Source organism: Cavia porcellus, unplaced genomic scaffold, assembly GCF_034190915.1.
Source record: "Cavia porcellus strain 051 isolate PalLab524CR breed Dunkin Hartley unplaced genomic scaffold, mCavPor4.1 scaffold_6, whole genome shotgun sequence".
NCBI lineage: Eukaryota > Metazoa > Chordata > Mammalia > Rodentia > Caviidae > Cavia > Cavia porcellus.
Genome location: NW_026947489.1, coordinates 6,274,116 through 6,296,880, shown reverse-complemented (window position 1 = coordinate 6,296,880; position 22,765 = coordinate 6,274,116). Strand labels below are relative to the sequence as shown.

At 43.9% G+C, this 22,765-nt stretch overlaps 1 protein-coding gene across 9 annotated transcripts in view; it reads left to right on the top strand.

The window, feature by feature from the left end:
* The window catches only part of LOC100720640 (neuronal acetylcholine receptor subunit alpha-7), a 231,025-nt gene that overhangs the window by 120,266 nt on the left and 87,994 nt on the right, over positions 1–22,765 (top strand). For 4 of the 9 annotated variants that reach the window (XM_063249847.1, XM_063249848.1, XM_063249846.1 and 1 more), the window contains one exon: positions 3,525–3,664. The exons of 3 other annotated variants lie outside the window; for them this stretch is intronic. In XM_063249847.1, the coding sequence (XP_063105917.1) occupies positions 3,656–3,664 (9 nt within the window). In that variant the 5' untranslated portion in view covers positions 3,525–3,655. Of the gene's footprint in view, positions 1–2,789; positions 2,886–3,186; positions 3,344–3,524; positions 3,665–22,765 lie in introns of those variants that run through there. 2 more of the 9 variants (XM_063249844.1, XM_063249845.1) reach the window with 2 other exon arrangements.

The window sequence follows — 22,765 nt, the reverse complement described above, 5'->3', positions numbered from 1 at the left end:
TTTGGCCATTTAATATGATGCTGGCTGTTGGTTTGTCATAGATGGCCTTTATCATATTGAGGTAAACACCATCTACTCCAATTTTCTGTAAGAAAACACGGATTATTTTTGAGAGCATATAGAATGTCTACCAGGGTAGAATATTTTCTACATACTGGATGAAAAAACCTGAATATTGTAAATGTAGCTTTATAAGGCACATAACTTTATTGGACACTCTTCTCAACATTTAAAGAAGAAATATCTTGCACAGCTTCAGAAACTACCAGAGAGGGAAGCATCTTTCAATTTATTTTGTGACAATCGTAATTTTTCTACCAAAATTGAACAATGACCTTATAAGAAAAGAAAATTATAAAAAGTTCCTCATGAGTGTAATAGAAAATTTGTTTACCATCTACTAACAAATTACATTCAGCAGTAGTCAAGTCCATGATCAGGAGAAGCCTGGAAGCTTTTAATCAGTATTAAAAGGTTCTCAGCTTCTCATATCCGCTCTGTGGTTGAAGCAAGCCTCAGAAGGACAGTGGCCACCCAGGAAAGTCACTTGAGGAAGAAATAAACCTTGATGGTGTCATTAAGCCAGTGGAAATTGCAGCTATTACTCACCATGGTCAATAACTTTAACATTTTCAGTCTATTACTTTTTATGCTTCTTTTTTTTTTCAAATTGTCCTGTTATGTCAAACTGTGGGACACGTGTTTTCCTGGCTATTCTTACTTTTGACTCTATCCTATGATGTGGCCTGTTTTCTTCCTGTTTGCATGGTGATTTTCTTTTGGAAAACTTCCCCTGTGTGAAGTTACCTAAGCCTTCCCCAGAGGAATCCGTGAATCCTAAACTATTTGGGTGCTACACATTTGAACATACACCTAACCCTGTCGCATTTTGGGGGTCTTAAATATATGATTAGCCTTTATCCCTCTCCAGAGGCCAAGCAGAAAACATGCTTCCTCCCGCTTGCAAGGGTAACCGCTGTGTCTTCCTGATCTTTTAGACAGAGAATGAAAACTTCTCAAGCTCTAGACTTGAGTGAATATCCCATCTTTTGTAGGTCAAGGTCAATTGCCTCGCTGGAGTATGCTAAAACTTTAGAGTTTCAGCCTTGACGGTCTGCCTCTCCTGTGACTAGGGTAGCAACATCACCCTCTGAGCGAGGATTTGGTGTTTGTTCTCGGCCTTGTCTCTAAAGGCTTAGCGATGCATCAGTGTTCTGTCACATCTTCCTTACCATTTCCTACTGCTGGGAATGGGCAGCAGGGTGCAGCCTGGAGCATAGCGTTGCTCCTAGAAGAATTCACTTCTTCATGTTACACGTGAAACACCAGTCCGGGGCTCAGGGGAACTGAACAGAGCCAGACTCACAGACCTCCTTACTGGCATGGTGGAGACTGAAATGGATCTTCCCACGAGCACATCGGTTAGAAACTGAACCAAGTGGGTGAACTGTGCTTCCCGGTCCTCCAGAGGCCAGCAAAGGACACTGCATGCCTAAGTTTCTGAGCTGTTGTCAGGCCTGCAAGGGTTTTACTTCTAGGCTTCTGATATTACGAGGGCAAGAGCAAGTAAGTAAGACATTCTGGAGTCCAGAATGTGGTGGCAGTGGCCACCCTGAGGAAATGGGTGTTCTGGGGGCCTGTCCCTCTCCCACGCAAGGCAGGGGGACATGGAAGGGCTCAAGCAGGCTGCACTCGGGGGCCCAGGGGAGGCGCTGCTCCAGCCAGTCTTCTGTGCTTCCTCTGTGGATGCTGGGTTTCTTGTAGCACATTCCTCTTTCCCCAGGGCCTATTTAGTGATGTCACACTGGGCAGATGGACGACCCAACATCCAGACGCCAACCCCTTCAGCTCACCACGTCCTCCTTCCCGCTGTCTCCTTCCCCTGTTGGGACACCTGCTCTGCAGCCCTGGTCCCCTGCCCCCGCTTGCATGAACTCTTCTTCCCAAAGCGTCAATGCTCCCAGTCATCAGAACCTGTACCGATTAGCTGTTTATACACTACCAGTGCATTGGCGTGAACTGGCTTCCAGACACTTCATGTGAGGACGCTGCATTTCATCACTCTTTCAAGTAACTGGGCTCAGCACCCCGTTCCTGGTGCTGCTGGGGCACCTTCAAGCTCAGGCACCTTTTGTGAGCCTTTCCCTAGTTCTCAGAGTCATCCCCGCCTTCTGCGCCTCCCCCCAGCAACGTGGGCACTGCGGCTGCTGTCTGGTCCCCTGAGTCGACCTAGGGAAGTCCAGGCATTGGGGGATGGTCTGCGGGAGGGGGGAGTCAGCGCCCCCTCCCTGATGCAAGGACCTGGCCTGGGCTTTGGTCTTTCAGGAGGCCCTAGTCAGCCCTTTCCTGTCCCTGGTTCCTCCCTTCCAGAGCCAAGCTTCCTCTGGAACCCCAAGGACTGTCTACCTGGGATGCTCCCTTGCAATGCTGAAGCTGGTGAATGGCTTGAGCCTCTCCTTGCCTTGGGTTCAAAAAGGCCTAGATGAGATTTTTTTGTTTTATTTTTATTTGTTTTAATACACATTCGCAATACCTAAGGATGCTGTTCCTACTGGGGACTTGGGATCTGCACGCAATACATCTGAAGTCTTCCTAACCCCGTCTCCCCGCAAGTCTTGGTAAGATCACCAAGTTCTGGCTGTTCTTCCAGGAGGAAAATGGAGTTAACTTTGCAGTCCTCGGGTTCTCTCTTAAAAGAAAATGGGACTCAATTAGGCTGCCTGCTAGACTCCATCTCCCAAGTTCGCCGCGCCTCTCCTCCCCCACAGCCTAAGCCTGGGGTTTCCAGAGCAGAGCCCAGAACTGAGCCGCGATGCCCTGTAAAGCCTCGCTGCCAGTGCGCGGCGCCTGGCCGCCCCCGGGTGGAGCCCGGGGTGCTCCGGAAGGTCGGGCGCAGTCCTCCCAAGTCGGCTTTCTGGCCGCTGTCGCCTGGCGACCGGCACAGGGGCGGGAATCCAGAGGACTGGGTTCAGAATTATCTCGAAACAGCTTCTGCCAGAGCGCACAAGGGAGGCGCCTCGGGGCAAAAGATGCAGGGGCGAGAGCCGGCGCCCGGGCGCCCCCGCGAGTCCCCAAGGCGCGGCGCGCAGGGTCCGCGCGGGGGCGCCCGGGGCGCGGGGCGCGTCCGCCCGTGGGCTCGGCCGGGCGTCACGTGGAGGCGCGGGGGCGGCGGCGGGAGCGCGCGCGGCTCTTTAAAGGCGCGAGCCGGGCCGGAGCGGCTGTGCGGCCGCAGGCGCAGGCCCAGGCCCCGGCGCAGCCTCCGGGAGCGGCGGGAGCGGCGGGAGCAGCATGCGCGGCGGGCGGGGAGGCGCCGGGCTGGCGCTGCTCGCCTCGCTCCTGCACGGTAAAGCGCGCTCCAGCCCCGCGCTCCTGCGCTCCTCGCGCGGTCCCGGCGCACCCGCGCGCTCGGTGCCGGGCAGCTGGGGTCCCCCCGCGGCGCTCCGGGCAGGGGTCGCGGGCCGGGGCCAGGCTGCACCCGCCGGCCTGCCCTGAGCAGCCCGCCGGGCTCTCTTCTTCCCCCGAAGTGTCCCTGCAAGGCGAGTTCCAGAGGAAGCTCTACCGGGAGCTGGTCAGGAACTACAACCCCTTGGAGAGGCCCGTGGCCAACGACTCGCTGCCGCTCACCGTCGTCTTCTCCCTCAGCCTCCTGCAGATCATGGACGTGGTGAGTCCGCGCGGCTGCGGGCTCCTGCCGCGGCCCCGGGTCTGCACGCAGTGGCGGGTGGCTCCCCGGACCCCTGGCCGCCCGCCGGGTCCCGGCTGCTCGGGAGGAGGCAGTGCGGGTCGCGATTCCAGCTCCAGCCACCTGTGCCTGGGTACTTGGGTCCCGCCTTCCCCTCAGTTTAGGAACTCTAGGGAAAGTATCTGGAGTCCGGAATCCGCCTCAAGACCGGACAGGAGCAGCACCGGGCACGCTGCAGTTTCCCTGGAGTTAAGGAGACTAAAGCATTCCAGGGCACTTGTGCGTGGCGTCGCCTGTAGTTTCTCCGGGAGAGGCCTGGCCCTGGGCTTCGTGCCTGCTGAGTCTGTCTGGGCAGAGGGCTGGGTGCCCACACTGCCCACTCCCATCCACGTGCTGAGCAGTTCCCCCTTCCTGTGGAGGACAGATACTGGCTGCCCTGCACCCAGACGCGGCCGCCACACCAGAGAGGCACTTTTCCTTCCCCTGGGCAGCTTCCGAAGGCCTGGCCTCCTGCCTCCAACCTTACCGGTGGCAATCTGTGCAGTATCCATGTCAAATTGTCTTTTGCCCCTCTGGAGGACGCTGTACTCTTTGGCATTGGTGTAGCCCTCCTGCAGTGCCAGTCCTTTGTGGAAGCGTTTCATTCATTGCAGGGGGGTCTGATGTATGGTCCGTAAGGGGAGTGGGTTCTGTCTGCTCTCTTAGATTCCGGAGCAGGGATGGAGTGGGGTGAGACAAAGCGACAGACAGTGATGTTCACGAGCAGGGATTAATATGGCAGAGAAGGTGCGATTGACAATTTGTTGCCACCCAGGTAGGAAGTGCTAAGGACCACTTGAGCACTCCAGGTAAAGATGTATAAAATGATCAGTGATATTCATGACCCTGTAAATAGTTATCCTCGCTCCCACGCTGATGAGTGTTATGCTACTTGTCCTGGCTGTTCTCATATTACACCTGTGTTAAATGTGTATCTCCTCCTCCAGCAGGATCCTGTTTTATATATTGAATGCATGTTTGAGGATAGGAAAAGTTGTGAGATAAAATCGCTGCTGTCCTGTGCTTCACTGTGTGAGTCAGTTGCTGTTTGCAGAGTATCGGCTGCAGGACAGGGGGAAGGGCAGAGGGACAGAGGCGGAAGGAAGTTCTGATGTTGATTCCTTGATGGGAGCCAGATTTTAGGAAGTGGAGGGGCTGTGCAGACTGGGGTGGAGACAGCGGGAAGGCTCCAGGGCATTTGTGGAGGATGGCAGTTTATAGAGAAGCTCCTCAGTTTCTTTAAGGAGTTCAGGATTCCTATTTGGGATTTTGATAGCTTCTGTCTTTGCTGGTCTCTGGATGGCTAATCCTTGGTAGGTTTCTTAAGCAATCAGAGGCTTGACTTTCCTGTTAATGGAATGGGCACCGTACTCATTGTGATGAGATAAAAACAACAGAGAGAACTTTAAGAGACTCCAAAGCTAGACTTTGGACCCTACACGTTTTCATGCAATAACCCATAAGGCAGGGTCCAGCCGCTGAGCTCACACATTCCACAGGTGGCTCGTGATGTGGGGAGTCAGGCAGTCAGGGCTGCTCTAGCGGGGTGCCCGCTGCTCCGCAGGCATCCTTGTGGGGGCTGGACAAGGTGATGGTGGAGGGGCCACTCCACCAAGGAGTGTGTGCGAGTGCCTGGAGGAGCCTTCTGCAGCCCTGGTGGCCCCTGGTGGACAGCTGCAGGCTTGTTGTGTTCGGTCCCTTTGCATCTTTAAACGCCTTCCCAACACTGTGAGCTGCTGGTCCTGTGTGCATGACTGTCCCTTTAGGAGGCCTGAACCACTAGTGGTGCAGATGGACCTAATCACTTTTATAGATCCTGTTACTACTGAAATTAAATCAGAGCTGCCAGGCAGCAAGACCTACAAATTCCAGTCCCCGTCTTGAACCCGTTAAGGGCCTCTGAAGGAATCCAATTAGTATGAGGAAAAGTTAAGGTGTAAAAGTAGCTTTAATGAGGTGAAAATTTACAAACCTTGTTACATTAGAAAAATGTAGAAAATAGCACATTGTAAGCACTGCGTGTCCTCATCATTCCAGGGCCAGAAAAGCGCACGTGAAGATGAATTTCAGCAGCCAGGTCATGGTGGGGTGGGGAAAGGATGCAGTCTCACGTGGTCCAGGAGACATTGAATGTCCCAGCCAGTAAACACCGTGTATTTGTGGAGTGGCCTTCAGAAAACTGTAGCACAGCCCTGATTTCTCCTGTGTAAATGGAGAATAGAAGCCCACTTCACAGGGGCTTGAGAGAATTAAAAAAGAAAAAATACCGGACACATCCATGCTTCACAGAAGGGTCCTTCACTTTTAGCTTTGTAGTGGCTCTCTCCTTGGATGTCAAGAAGGCTCCTGAAGGGCGTGGCCTCTGGCCCAGGGTGAGTAGAGCCAGAGGGATGAAGAAGGCCCACCCCGAACTCACAGGTCCCTTAGCTGCCTCTGCTGCCTCTCTTGACTTGGGAACTGCAGAACAGAGTCAGCCGGTCTCCTTAAAGGGGCTGAGCTGTAACTTACAGAGGGTAACTGTCCTGAGATCCCAGTGAGAAGTGTCTCTATCAGCTGTGATGAAATATGTAAACACTTGTGTTTTGCTGCTGGGATGTACTGAGTTTTGAAGCATTACCAGATCTTCCCAGATGAAATCTCAGCATCCTGGATCAGAGACCCCATGGCGCTCCAGCGGGATCTGTGTGACAGAGTCTTGGCTGATACAGATTCCTTTACAGAATCACTTCCAGGGATCATTTGCCCACTCTAACTGAGCTCTTCTAGAGGCCACGGTTACCTCCCAAGCCCCTGCCAAAGGAAAAGCTTATTATCATTGTACCCTCTCTGTCAGGAGAGATTTCTTGACTGGAGTTACATGGAGATGGCATGGGGTGCTGCATATTTTATTTTCAGAAATGATCATTTGTTATACTATCAGTATATCCCACATATATTTATGGGGCTCCAGCTGTGGACTTGCTGGATTCTGAGCATGCTCAGATGAATACTTTCAGGTATCTCCCAGTCTAGATAGGGAGACTAACAAGGAAACCCACAAAGACCACACGTGATGAAATTTGGTAGACATCTGTACTAAGTGCTGCAGATCTGCAGAGGAAAACATTTCCTACTAGAGTGGAAATTGTCTCTAAAAGGAGGCAGTCAGAGTGCTTAAGGTGAGCAGGAATTTGCCAGTCAGAGAGCTAGGAAGAGCTTTCGGATGCTGGGCACAGAGTTGAGGAGTAGAGGGGCGTACGTTCTCCAGATGTGTTCTGGGGGAATTTTGGCTCCTGGTTGATCTTTGCTGCAGGTTTTGTTGTAAAACTTCTTGAAGTTTAGCAGCTTATGATTATTGAGAAGTTTTAAAAGAAAAATACAGTACTGGTCAAACTTCTCATAATTTTACTGACCCTTTTCCTTGATTATGTTCTAGAAACTTCCCTTTTAAAATAGAAGTGATGCCTGTTACTGGTAGGAGATGGTAGCTGTTGGGGTCTTGAACTCCACAGAGCTCACGGGTTGCCTTGGACCCTTGTCTAGTCTCTCCGAGGGGCGAAGAGGCGGCTTGCCAAGGGCTCTGCAAAGCTGCAGCCTGGGTGGCTGTAGCACGCTTTCCTAGATGGAGAAAACTAAAGCGGGTACTGCTGTTAAATCCAAGGAGTATGCATTGTAGATTAGAATGAAAAAAGTGCGTATAGTTTACATTTGAAATTTGAGTCTTTTAAGGAAGTGCTGTATCCACTGGGGCCTCCTCCAGTTATTCAGGGGCCCTTGGGGAACCACTAGAGGGGGAGTGGGAATGTGTGGGGGAATTTCTAACCGAGAGGAGCTGGGTTAGGTGAGTAAAGATGCTTTGAGCACTGAGTGTGCTCAGTTAGAGAAGAGGGAGAATGTAGGTAAGGAACAGGAAGGTCTGGCTTAGTTTCTGTTGTTACAACAGAATATGAGGCTGCATAATTTATAAGGAAAGAGGTTTACTTGCACTGCTGGCTCTGCAGGCTGGTAGGTCCAACAGCATCCAGCTGACAGGACCTCATGCTGCTTTAGCTCTTCTCAGAAAGGGCGAGTGGTATGTGCAGGAGAGCCAAGATGCCTGCTAGCCTCAACTGGTAATGACCTGTTCTTGGAGTAGCTGATCCAGTGCCATGGGAATTAACCCAGGCCCTTGAGCAACCCAGCCTTCCACTCACGAGGATCCATTCACCTCCTGCTAAATCTCTCACCCAACACTGGTGCATCATGGAATTTAAGTTTCAACACGTGAACTTTTGAGGAAGCACTCAAACTACAACAGGGTCAGCCTCGGCTGACCTAGGAGAAGGGCAGAGTCAGTAGATGCTTTGGGTACCCCATCTGTGACATGCAGCGGTGTGTATAAACACCATGGACATAGATCCGTGAAATGAAGCTCTCTCAGTTATTCCCACATGCATCCTCTGCATTACGATTATTAATTGACCTCATGGGCTTGTCACGGGGTAGACATGAGCTAATATATAAGAAATCATCTGGAAATGATGTGCACGGACGTTCTAAAGTGCTGACAGTTTCCGTAATATTCCGGAAGACATTCTGTTCAGCCACTGAGCCAGTCCATTGGGGACATACATCTCAGGCCATTCTCGGGTCGATTTGCATAAAATAAATGCACACAGTTATGAAAACATTTCTGGAAGGCAAGTGTTTAAAATGAATAATGTAAATCAATACGCAATTATGCACAAATATAAAACACATGATTATGCATGAATGATTGTTGGAATTTTATAGATTTTTGGACATCAAATCCAGTCTTTTGACCATAAAACAGTAGAGCTCGTTGGCCAAGCAGTTATAAAGCATCCACAGTGGTGGGGCCCAGTGCCCTGAGGGCTTCTGGTCTAGCTGAGGTCCCTTTGGTGACCTTGCTCAGGTTCATTAGATTTATGGTTCTGTATTTATTTGTTGCTGTGTAAAACACTCCAACTGTAACCGGGTATTGTTGGATATTACTTACAATCATAACATTCCTAGTTTACATTCTAAGAATAAATGTCCAAGTTAAGATCAGATGGTTAAAAAGATACTTTAGTGTTTTAGAGCAGTTTTAGGTTCACAGAAAAATGAAGGAGATATGAGATTTCTCGTATACTTCCATGTTACCTCCCTCCCTTGATCAGCCTGCCCCCTCATGGTACCTTTGCTACATTTGCTGAATCTATGTTGGCGTATCATTGTCACCTAAAGTCTACAGTTTACATTAGGTTTTTGACATGGTGGCGTGCAGAGGTGTACCAGGACCTGCGTCTGCCATTACTGTAGTCATGCAAGCCAGCTTCATGGCTCTTAAAATCCCTGTCTATGCCTTCTCGTGCCTACCCTGGCAATCTGGGTCTTTTTCCTGTTTGCATGGTTGTGCTTTCCCCAAATGTCATGTAGTTGGAGTCACACAGTATGTAACTCTTTCAAATTGCCTTTTTTCAGTTAGTCATACACATTTAAAATCCACCGATAGCTCGTTTCTTTCTAGCAGTGAACAATGTTACATTACAGATGTATCACAGTTTATTCACTGATCTGCTAAAGGACCTCCTGCTTGCTTTCTCATTTTGGCAGTTATGAGCAAAGCTGTTACAAACATCTCCACTTTTTATGTAGATTTAAGTTTTCAACACCTTTGGGTAAATATAAAAAATGGTAATAATTGGACTGAATGGTAAAAGTATGTTTGGCTTTGTAAAACTCTGTCTTCAATGTGGCTGTTCCACTTCACTCCACCAGCAGTAGATGCGAGCTCCGTTCGCTGCCCGTCTGCACCAGCGTTTGAGGTTTGGAAAAGGCTGCACCTGTTGGGTGTCTTCCTGGACTGTCCTCCTCAGTCGGTCTGTGTATCCCTTTTCCAGCAGCACCATATTGGCTCATCTTTGCTCTCTATTGTAAGTCCTGAAGTTGAGTGTAACGTCAATCTTACAAGTTTGTTTTTCTCTAATATTATGTTGAGTATTCTGGTCTTTTGCCTTTTCGTGTGAACTTTAGCATCAGTTTGCCAGTATCCACAAAATATCTCGCCAGAGTTTTCGTTGGTGTAGGAGTCTGCACAGATCAAGATGAGAAGAACTAATGTCCTAACACTACTGACTCTAAAAATGGAACTGCTCCCCGTTATTTACTATCTCCCTTTGGAGTTTTGTGATTTTCCTGTTACTTTTTATATTTTCAGTCTTGTAATGAAGATGCATACATACTTACTATTGAAGTGGTTAATATTATTATGTTTTATATTTTGAAGTGTACTTGTACGCTGCTGGTAAGTTGGAAAGTGATTAGCTTTTAAATATTAACCTGTGTTCTCCAACCTTGCTATAATGACTTCTTAGCTCCAGAAGATATTTTTACTTATGATTCAGATTTTCTGTATAGACTGTTATGTCACTCCAGCTTTATTTCTTCTTTCTAACCTGCATATCTTTATTTCTTTTTTAAATTTCCCGCGTTAGCTAGTAATTCCAGAACGACACTGAATGGAGTGGTGAGAGGAAACAGTCTTGCCTCAGTCTCCATGTTAGTGGAAAGACTCTGAGTTTCTCACCAGTAATCTTGAGCTTAGCTGTAAGCTTTTTTTGTTGATATTCTTTTATCAAGTGGAGAGAGTTGTCCTGCTCTTAGTTTACTGAAAGGTTTTTTTGTCATTAATGTATGTTGATTTTTGTCAGATGCTTTTTCAACATCTGTGTAGAAGATGCTCTGATTTTGCCTTTTTGGCAGGTTGATGTGATAGATTTCATTAATTTATGTGTGTATTTTGAACAAGCTTTGTTGTATATGAAATAAATCTAATTTGGTCATGGTATTGATTATATTTTTACTTTTAATTTATAATGCCTGATTTTGGTGCTAGTATAATTGCTGACCACATAGAATGATTTCGGGAGTTTTTCACCTGCTTCTGTCCTCTAAAGGAGACAAGGGGAAGTGGTGTATTTTTTCCCTTAAATGTTAGGTAGAACTTTCTAGGGAACCCATCTGGGCTGCTTATTTTCTATTATTGGTTGAATTTCTTTAATAATAGAGGCATATTTAAATTACCCATTTTTTCTTAGATGAATTTTGGCAAATTATGCCTTTTAGAAAACTGGTCTGTTTCATTTACTTACCAAATTGAGAGCACAGAGTTCGTAATATTCATTATATCATTTGAATGCCCAAAGGGTCCTCTTTTTCATTTCTAACATTAGTAATTTATATCCTCTCCTTTTTGTTAGCCTGGTTAGCAGCTTATTGATTTTATTTTGAAAAAATGAGGTTCTATTTTTGTTCATGTTACCTATCAATTTCCAATTTTCATTAATTTCAGTTCTGATTATTTCTTGTGGTTACTTTGGATTTAATTTTTTTTCTTAAGATGAAAACTTTAGATTGTTGATTTTAGATTTTTTTCTAATGCTGTATATTCATTCAGGGCTCTACTATTTCCACTACATCTTAGGAATTTAATTAAATTATGCCTTCATTTTTATTTAGTTCAAAATATTTCATTGTCTCTTCAGATTTCTTCTTTGAGCCATATGTTTAGAATCATGTTATTTTATTTCTGTGTTTTGTAGGATTTTCCATTTGTTATCTGTGTTGCTGTCTAGTTTAGTTCCATTGTGAACGGACAGAATACTCTATTCGGTTGTATTCCTTTAATTGCTGAAAGCATGTTTTGTGGCCTGGAAGGTGTGTTCTATCTTGTTGAATGTTTCATGAGACACTGAGAAGAATATGCATTCTGATGTTTGATGAGTTTCTAGACATAGTCTAGATGTTGATTGGATATCCGGTTGGTTGATGGTATTGTAGTTATAGTCTCACTGATTGTCTGCCTATCTGTCCATTTCTAATACGCAGATCTTAAAAGAAAATCTTCAACCGTGATAGCATGGTCATCTTTTTTATTTTTCTTTTTTTGCAGTGAATCTTGAACCCAGGGCCTTTGCACCAAGCTACCTTCCCATCCTTTACTTACTTGAGATCTGTCTACATCACTAAGTTGCCCAGGTGAGGCTTGAACTTGGGATCCTCTTGTTTCTGTGTCCCAGAGTCTAGGATTACAGACCTGTGCACACACCTGGCTTTGTGTTCCTCTGTTTATCCTGCAGTTCACTCAAGTTTGGCCTCAAGTACTCACGGTTTCTTGTTAGACACAGTCTGTTTACGGCAACACATTGTGTCTTCTGGGAGAATTAACTCCTTTTTCGTTAGCTGACACCCTTCTTCATCCTGATAACTTTCCTTGCTTTGAAGTGTGTTGTGTGTGAAATTAATACAGCTTTCTTTTGATTAGTGATAGCATTTTACCATCTTCATTGATCTTTAATCAAATATTTGTGTCTATATTTAGTGTGGGCTTCTTGTGGATGATAGTTGTGTTTTGATCCCCTTTGATGATTTTTGTTTTTTAATTGGTACATTTACAGCATTGAAATTCACAGCGATTGATGTAGTTGGATTAATCTACACCACATTACTGTTTTCTATTTATTGCCCTTAGCTTTTACTCCTGTTTTTATCTTCTCTCTTTCTGTATTTTTAGACTTCATTTGAGCAGATTATATGATGCTTTTGTCTCTCTTTCTTGGGATATTAGTTATATTTCTTATTTTTTAGTGATTGCTTTAGAGTTTTAATATACATGTAAAGTAACCCAAATCTACTTTCAAAGTACACTATTTCCACTTCGGGGCTGGTGTGAGTACCTGATAGTAAAATTACACACACACACACACACACACACACACACACGTAGTTGCTAACAAAGTGTTATCTAGCTTATTAAAATAAGAAAAAAAATTTAACATTTACTCCTTTGACAATCCTTCTTTGTGTAGGTTTGAGTTTCTGGTTTCAAATATGTTCATTTCCCTTCCTTCCAAAGAACTTCTTCTAACATTTCTTGTAAGAATGGTCTACTGGCAGAGTCTCTCAGTTTTTGTTTTCATGAGACAGTCTCTACTTATGCTTCACTTTTAAAGGATAATTTCTCAGGATACAGAACTCTAGGGTAGATTTTTTTCTTCTGACACTATATGTATTTCAATCTATTTTCTTCTTGTTTGCCTATTTTCTGAGGAAAAGTTGGATATAATTCTTACCTTTTTAGATCCTCAATAGGTAAGGAGTTTTTTCCTCTGAGTTCTTCCAGGATTTTGTCATTTTTTCTTTCCTGATTTGAAGAGTCTTTACATAGATATAGCGTTTCTGTTTTTGACATTCATCCTTAATTACTGTGTTTGTGTTTTCAAGTCTGATACTAACTTGCTGAAGATTTCAGTGTGATTCAGCTGTATCTCTCCTGCTTTCCCCCCTCCTCCTGACATCCCCAGTACATGTATGTTGCATTTTCTCTAGCTGGCCTGTGGTCCTGTTCTGTTCTATTTTTTCTTTCAGTCTTTGTTCTCTTTGCTTTTTGGTTTTCAGGATTTCTGTTAATTTACCCTGACACATGAGATTATTTCCTCATCTCTGTCTGTTATACGTGAAGTCACTCTTCATTTCTGCTGCTATGTTTTTGTTGTCCAGCATTCATTTTCAGTTACTTCTTAGGATTTTCATCTGTTTAAGTTACCCATGTGTTCTTGCATGGTACTTACTTTATCCATTAATTTATCAGTCATAGTCCTCTTGGGTCCTTGCTTTAGTAAAGATGTAATTAAAATGAGAGCACATATTCACAGAAAAAAACGTTTTAACTGGGAAGTAAGAGGGAAGACAGTTGGGGAAGACTCCTCCAGCTGAGTAGCTGGTGGGCCACTGTCTGGTACGGGGAGTTTGGACTGGTCCATCCACAAAGCCTAGCGGCCAGCTTTTAAGGGTGTTTGGTGGGTTGGGGTCCGTTGATCATTATCTCAGTCCTGGTGTCAGTGTGGAATCTCCCTGGCTGGGAGATGGTTTCCTTCTCTGGAAAGAAAGGTCTCTGGGATGTCTCAGTCATGTGAATCTGCTTGTTCTGGCAGCCAGGTGAGCACAGATTCAGGACAGTAGCTGGAGACTTCCAGGCACAGTTGAGTGTCTGGAAATCCTGCATCCTCGCGTCCTCCATCTTGAATGGGAAGAGAATATGTAAATTCAAGGATAATCATGTTAAACCCTGTTTAACATGTGTGTGTACAGAACTGAGAGGAGATGTGACCCAAATTTTGTAGCAAAGAAGTATACAAAAATGAAATTCAGACATTTATGGTGTTGGTTACCATAGGCCCACATGAAGTGCTTGCAAAAAAACAAAACAAAACAACAACAAAACAAAACAAAACAAAAAAAACCTTTTTAAGTCCCTGGCTGTGCCAGGAGAAAATACAAATCATGCTTTTAGTAGGCGGCAGGTAAGGGCCGGGATTCTGTCACTTTCAGCATTTCTGTGGTGACCCCTGAGTTTGTTACTGTTCTTGTACAAATATTCTCCTCCAAGTAGAATTAGGTCTTTGTTCACTCCCTTGATGGATGACTCCACTTAGTTTGTTTTGAGACCTTGAGGTTTTGCAGCCCCTCACCAATAGTCTGAACTTTATGTGGGTTCTGTACCTTATAGGAATTACTTGTAGCTAATGATTAAGAAAATAAAGAGAATCACTTTTTCTTTGCTTTATATGTAGTACCTCCCACTCCCACTCCAAACTGTCCAACTCTAGCCTGCTAAGGGTCAAGAGCTCTGCCTCTATGACTACATCAGTTATTTTAAATTTCTGGTCTGATGAGTCCACCGTCCCTGCCATGTCTGGTTCTAGTGCTTTCTTTGTCTCTTTACGTTGTGTCTTTTGTGTCTTACAGTATTTTCTTAATAGCCACACAAGATGCACTGGGCGAAGGATCTGCAGTCAATAGCCCTGGCTACTGTGCTGGTGAGGTGTAGGTGGAGGGGAAGGGAGGGGAGATAGGGAAGCTTCCACAGTGCTGTACTCGGATTTCAGTTGCTGCTGGAACTGCCTCTGGGCTGAACTTGTTCACAAAGTGTTTCTGAGCTGAGAAGTCACTTTCTGCTCCTTTAGCTGCAGCAGGGTGGCTGCTAAAAGCGATGGGGAGCTTGCATTTCTTTTCCCTGAGGTGACTTAGGCTCTGAGAAGAACCCAGAAGGTGAAAGCCTGGGTGATATATCCCTCCTTAGGGCAGGCCTTGGTAGGAAGAACTGAGTGCTGTATTGTATTTCAGGAGGGCTCCTTTCTCCTCCCCAGGTGGGAGCTGGAGGGGGACTTTCCTCTCATCTTTTCTGGGGTAACCTGTTTGGGCTCTGGGGTGTCACTCTCACAGGTCGTTCTAGAATAGCCTTTACCGGTTCATCACTGTAGGCCAGGTTTTGCTCCTGATTCCGGTCCCATGGTGGTCTCTGCTCAGTCACTGCTGTGCTGAGCTGTCATTCTTTAGACTTCAAACCGTGTCTGTGCCATCATGGGGACCCTCTCCTGTGATTCCGAGTTGATTTTTCAGTCAGTGTGGTTTCTACTTCTTGTTAGAACACAGTGGAGACTTCTGAGTTCATTCCATGCAGAACTGGAAACCTAACCTAATAATGTTTTTGGAAGTGACATTTCTGAAAATTGCAGAAGAAATGTATGTTTTGTACAGGAAGTCAAATTCAGTTGCAAAACAACTTAGTGGGGGAGAAAAAAGTCACCCAGATCACCAATGCCCAAGGCATTTCTGGTACAGTTTGTGCTGTCTTTTCTTTATGTTTATAGATGCATAGAGAAATGTTTAAAAATTAAAATGGTAAGACACCATGTATGGTGTCTTAATCGGTATTAACAGGAGTTAATTTTAAAGTGATGCAAATAGGCTGAGGAGTACACAACTACAAACTTTAAAATAAAACAATATTCTTCCCCCATTATTATGCATCTTTTAGCATCACTGCATTGTCAAAACCTATTCCTTTTTGAAAATCTGGAAGTCACTTGCACTGTTTTATTTAAATGATTCATGATATCTGATAGTTGGATTTTTAAAAATTTTACTTTGGTAATCTTTGTCTTTCAGTTACCTTTAATACGATTACTCATATAGTTGGGTTTAATTTTGCCCTCACTATTTAATTTGCCTTGTTTTTTCTCTTAGTTTCCCCTCTTTATTATGTTTTTCTAGATTACTCACTTTGTTTGATTCTCAGTTTCCTTTCTCTTGCTTGTCAGTTGGACATCTTTCTCCTTAGAGTGACCTGGAGATCATGGGAAGAATCCTTCACTAGTGAAAGTCTAGTGAAGGTCATAACCCTTTCTGTCCAGCGCGAAGTCTTTAGCAGACTTCATACCCATTTAGTTCCATTCCCACAATTCCATCTGATGTCCTATTAGTGCCATATTTTATTTCTGTATCTATTTTTCAACTCCCTAAGGTCATCACTGTTTTCCCCTTTGATATTTACCGGGGCACTTATATTTCAGTTACTTTTGTTCCTTCCTGCCCTGCTGACCTCCGTCTGAGATCTTTTCTCTTTCATGTGAGTCTGTAATTGGAAAATTTCTCCATATTTATTTTTCTCAAAATGTGTTTGTAGCTTTTTCATTTTTGAATGATAATTCAAGAGGCCTGGAATCGGGCTTGCAGTTGGTGCCTTTCAGCTCTGTGTGTGAAGTAAACTCCATTTTCCTGATTTCCTCTGCCTTTCCTGAGAGCATAGCTGTTCCTCCCTTGAGGTTACTCCATTCTTAGTTTTGTTGCCAAGTTTAAAATCTCTATCTTATCCTTGGTTTCCAGCAGTTTAACCATCCCGTGCATAGGGTTCTGTTGTTCATTGCTTTTACCAGCTTTAGGGTAGACGATTACTTCTTGAATGTGTTACTTGGTTTCTTTCGTAAGTTTTTTTTTCTTTTTCTTTTCTTTTTTTTTTATTTTATTTAAAAGGAAAAAGAGAAAAACACAAAACAAAACAAAGCAGTGTAAGGTTACACATAATACAGAACTACAAAAAAAAAAAAAATAACAGTAAGAAATCACCTGTTAATAGATTACATATTATCATCTTGGAAATAGTTGCTCAAATCACAGTATCAAAGAATACAAAGTAGACATTCAAACAGAGAGACTGCAAACAGCTGTGTTCAATGATCCAAAAACATTAATATAGTCAGCTATTTAACACCCCTAAACACACTTGCTGTTATATCCGTTAGAGCTCTTTTTTTTCCCTCTCTTTTGTACAACAAAATTTACACATTTTGGATTTTATTACTCCTTAGTTCTTATTAATTTTTTGGGGGGGGAGAGAATAAAGTCAAATATGGCAAAACAAAGCTGTCAGTCAAAACCAAGGATAGACATAGCACATGATGTAGAACAGAGTACAAGGTTATTAGCAATGGTTATCAACATTGTCTCTTGTTTCCTTAAAAAGAATTGTCTATCTCATTAGATATTATAAAGTTGGACAAAACAGAGAACAAGACCAATAAAACTTAGGCATTGTAAACATTACAGGACTTCCAAAGGAGACAATAGTCAAACCAGAATGGGCATCTTTGTGAATCTTATTTCCTTCAAAGTAGTTGCCTATACCCTCAAACTTGATACTATCGCACAGAATGGAACAGAGTATAATCTTTCGTAAGTTTTGAGAATCTGTCACCAACTATTTAAATACGGTTTCTGTCTTATTTTCTTCCTTTCCTTCTTTTGGGATTACAATGATGTGTTTTCCATAGTTTGACATTCCATCCCATCAATTTTTGCCCAGAAAAATTTGTGTCCCCAGAGTAATATGTGGCAGTGTCCTGAAACATTTTTGGTTGTCACAGGTGGAGCGGAGGGTGGCACTCACACTGCTGGGAAGAGACCTGGGATGCTGCCGGAGTGTCTTCCAGGACTAGAAGAGCCCCTCTCCCAGCAAGGGCTCACATGGCCTGATGTGCTGGTGGCATCTGCACTGAGAAACCCTGCTGTCTTCTGTTTTTTCTTCTCTCCTGTGGAATTACCCTCTTGGCTCTCATGCCACGTCCGGGCTATTTTTTCTTGACCCGTATTCAACCACAAGTTCTTGTGTCTGTCTTTAAAAAACAAAAGAGGAAAAGATAGACATAACATGAAACTGAGTTTCCAAGCAGGTTACTTGGACAGTCTTCCCAGTCTTCCTGGTAGTTATTCCGAGTACAAGATACAGGCACTTAATTGTTCAAACAGTATTAGCATGAACCTTCCTTTCCAGTGAACTAAGAGAAGCTATGGAATTATCTTCTCTATCTTGTGCGTACATATTTTTCTTTTTTCCTTCTTTCCTTTACTTTTCACAGTCTGTCTTTTCTTTACAACAGTGTCTTCCTTATTCATAGTATCTATTGTAAATTTTGAATCTTGTTTACTCTTTTGGTTTCTCCCACTAGTATCACAAGTGGCTGTGATTTATTTCACTTATGAGTTGGTCTCAAGTTGCATCCATTTACCTATAAAAGTCTCCAGTTTATCCTTCTTTATACCTGAGCAGTCTCTCTCTCTGTCTCTCTCATATATATATATATATATATATATATATATATATATATATATTCACATCTTTTCCATCCATTACTCAGTTAATGGGCATTTGGGTTGTTTCCAAGATTTAGCTATTACAAACTGTGCTGCTGTAAAGCTGGGTGCACATGCATCCCTGTGGTGTGATGTTTTTAAGTCTTCTGCAAAGATACCCAGAAGGAAAATCCTAGTTTTTAAAGGAAGCTTTAACTTGATTTCCACAGTGGTTGCACCAGTCTGCATTCCTACGAACAATGGAGAAGGCTTTCTGTTTCCCCAAAGCCCCACCAGAATTTGTTATTGGTTGATTTTTTGATGATAGCCATTCTTTCCGGGGTGAGATGGAATTCATGTCTATCACCATGCACTAAACTAAAGCCAAAATGGATCAGAGATCTAAATATTACAGTAGAAACACTAAATTTACTACAAGAGAAAAAAAAGCAGAAATCTCGAAGACATAGGTATAGGCAGAGACTTCAAGAACAAAACCCATATTGCAAGGAAAACAGTACAGAAAAATCAACAAATGGGATCTCACCTTATTAAAAAGCTTTTATACAGCAAAAGAAATTACCAACAGAGTGAAAAGACAACTCATACAGCAAAAACAAAACAAAACAAAACAAAACAAAAACTTATAACCATTTGTTCCACCAAGGACTTTTATCAAGAACATACAAAGAATTGAAAAAAAATCAGGTCTCCAAAATTCAAAGACCCAATCCAAAAGTGGGCATCGGAGATGAATATGCATTTCTCAGATGAACCAATACAAATGACAAATAAATATATGAAATAATGTTCAGCATCACTGGTCTTTCGAGAGATGCAAAGTGCCTGTCTTTTTAACGTCCTACTTACTGACTTGTTTTAAAATTTTCAATACTGCGTTTTCACTTTTAGAAGTTTGTTTTTGTTTTTCTTGTATTGTGTATACCCGAAGCTTGTCCTAACCCCCTCCTGTGTGGTCACAGTCATCTGACAGCCCCTGTGTCCTGACTGCCTTTCTCAGGGTACTCTGCACTTCTGTTTCTTGGTTTTCCCTTTGGCTTTTTCAGGCTCTTGCCTTGTGCCCCCTAATCCTGGTTGTTCTCATTTCTTTCGGCCAGTGTGTGTGTGAGAAGCTGCAGAGATACTCGGAGGGTGGAGAGAATAGTCTTACTCCTGTTTTATGCTTGCTTCTGGCCGGTAGCCTGCTTGGAGGTGCCAGCAACTGTGCATCAGCTGAATCCATTTAAGGACTGAAAAAGAGACGCTCCGCAGATAACAGTCCCTGGAAAGGCTGCTTCTTGGGTGTATACTGCGGGGTGTAACCTAGAGTCATTAATGGGGTGCTCTGGAGCCCTCCTTCTGCGGTTCCTCATGCTTGTTGGCTTTTGGGTGCCTTTCAGACACCTGCCTTCTGCATTTTTCTAGCTTTGCTGATTGCTCTCAGTTTTTTTTTTTTTATTTTTTTTTTAAAGTCACCATTTTTATCCTCACTTCAAACATGAGGGTACTAGTTTTATTTTATTTTATTTTTTTGGTCTTTTTCCTTTTTATCGGTACCAGGGATTGAACTCACGACTGCCTGCTTGCAAGGCAGGCGCTTATGCCGCTGAGCTAAATCCCCAGCCCCTTGCTCTCAGTTTGATGAAGATCACTTCGTTCAGCATTGCTGAGAACAGAATTAAAATCCTAAAGTAAAACCTTTTATGGTGCTTTTCATCACCGATTCATATTTATTGTGGTTGGTTGAAAATTTACCCTCTTGCACCTGTTAGTGCCTGTACGAACGTCAACCTACAAAAATCTTTCACCTTTATAAACTGAGAATTATGGTCACTTTTGCCAAAAGGAGTCTTTCTTATCAACAGCGCCTCTCAAGTGTGGTGCAGAAAGGTGTACCCCAGGGGTTCAGCTCTTTCAAAGCTCCTCCTCTGCCCATGACATGAAGTTATAGAAAGAGCAATCTTCTTGTCATGGAGGGATGCCAGTGAAAATCTCTGCTGTCTTATTAATTTAATTTAAAAAAATCAACAGAAGGAAAAGGCTGTTTGATAGGTTTCTTCCTGCTTCTTCTTGGGCGCAAACCCAGCACCTCTCGAATGCTAAGCATGTTCTACCATCAGGCTGCACCCCGGGCTCTCATCCGGTATAATATCAACTCACACCTCCTTCATTTCAGTAATTTTCTTACAGTCAGCGCCAGCCATAAATGATTATGTAAATGGTAGTAAATAATACCAAAAGTATCATAAAACAGTATGTGATGTCCACATCGTACCTTTTACCCTTGTCATGGAATGTGTGTCTAGCAAAACAAGGCATTCTGTAATGTCGTTGTTCAGATTCTATGGAATTAAAGTTGGAAATCACAGAAGAGTCCTTGGATCACCACTTCCATCCCCCCATAATGAAATGAAACGAACATAAAATTAAATAAGGGATCACAGAGTATCATTTATTTTTTATTTTTTGTTTTTGGAAGCAGGGATCAAACTCACGAGCTCGCGCTTGCCAGGCTGGTGCTTGTGCTGCTGAGCTAAATCCCCGGCCCCTGAGTGTCGTTCATCATGGGGTAAAATTCAGCAGAGGAGAAAGAGGGGCAGAAAGGCGTGAAGCTGACCACCAGCTCTGGGTCAGGCTGCAAGGCTGGTGCCTCCTCCCTAGACTGCAGGTGGCGAGGGAAGGAGGGAGAAAGTCACTGTTGACGAATGCCCCCTGCGAGAGACCTCATCGTGGGGAAGTTTATTCTGAGGTCACTGAAACAGGTTGTCTTCAGATGCTGCCCCTGCTGAGTAAGAAGGACAGCGTCTCTGCTCCAGGGAGAAGACTTGTCGAGGAATGAAAATGCTTTATTTTGTAGGCGGGAGATAAGGGTGAGGGCAGCTTCCAAGTTGGTTTTAAGTTTTAGAATTACACGGTGCGTCTAATCGAACTTGTTTTAAGGACTCATAGAGTGAACTATGTTTGGGAATTTCTATTGAACGAATTAGGCCAGTGCTGCTCGCTGATTCCCAGAGTGTATTTGATTACATTCAAATTGATAAAATCTGCAGTTGAGATCGCTGGTTCTCTGTGAAGACATTTTACTGGCATTGGCGGCTTCGCTCGCTGGCTGTGTCACAGAGACACGAGTTTCATTTTGGAACTTATTCCCCTGAGCCATAGCGTAGCATATGTGCATACATGTGCCACCATAGCAACAAGAGAAACACAAGTCAGTGAGTGGTCACGGAGAGAACCCACTGGAGGGGGCGCCAGCCACACAGCTCCTCCAGGGTGAGCAACTTCAGAGGTCAGTGCTGCCCTTCTGGAACTGAATGCAAGGATCCTTCCTTCCTCTCTCCCTTCCTTTCTCTCTCCCTCCCTGGCTTCCGTCCTTCCTTCTCTCCTCCCTTTCCTCCTTTTTATTTGCAGGGGGGGGGGCATTGCTCCTGATCAAACCCAGGCTCTCCTCCATGCTAAGAACGTAGTCACCCCTGAGTTACGTTCTCAGCCTGGTCTCCGGAAGTTTGTGTCCAGAAATACAAGATGCACTCTTTTGGGTGCCCTCTGATTTTTGTGAGTCACCTTGGCTGTTGTTTGTAGCTCTACTTTATTCATTTTTTGTTATACAATTATAACATGACTTTTTATTGTGGTGGGTACTTAGATTGTACCTAGAATTTAGATTATTCCTAGATTTTGTCTGTTATAGAAAACACTGCCAGGGTTTTTACCTCTGAAGCCCCTACCACCTCATAGGAGCTTCCTGTTCTCTTTCTTTTGCTTTTCTCCCCAGGTAAACTGTTTTGTAATACTAAAAACTAAATTAAAAAGGACACTGTTATGAATATCCTTTTAGCTATTTCTTTGAGATTTACATCCATACTTCCCAGTAAAATCCTTACATTGCCACGTTTTGCCGTAGAGGTATCTTTGGCATCTAAGGACTTCTCAGTACTAAAGGCAAGGATTTCTCCATTATTTCCGATTTCTGCCGCCTCATGCAGTTACATGGTCTGTATTGTGCAGTATGGCATGATTATATTGATTTCCCTCTTAGAGTTAATCCGGTTGCCTTTTCCACATGGTGGATTTTTCATGTAATAATCATAATTTCATGCTGACACTGTCTGGTGGAAGTGTAACTATTTCTCATTGTGTTCAGACACATATGAATTCTTATCTTTTGCTATTTTCTTCTTTTGAGGCATTTTGTCTCCCTGCCTGAAGCAAGGCCTGTCCTTCAGCTGTGAGACAGGTATTTTCTTTCATTACTGCCTTCTGTCATCAATCCCGACACTATGTGGGTGTCCCGTGATTCTGCTCGGTGGTGGCACTTAACACCTGGTTAGTGTCAGGTCACATAAATTAAAGTGCAGAGTCTCCTTTATTTAGATTCCATGTCTTTCTATGCACAAGGCTCGTGTGCCTTTCTGGTTCATACATAGATGTGGGCTTGGTGCATTATAGGGTGCCGTGGTTTTCACTGTCTCAGAAAACACTGGTTTTCAGAATTGTTATGCCAATTAACGCCCTGCTAGTGGTATATGAAAGTTATAGCTGTGATTCATGCTCATAATACTTGGTGTTTTCAGCTTGATGTATTTATCATTTTTGGGCTTAGGAGGTAGC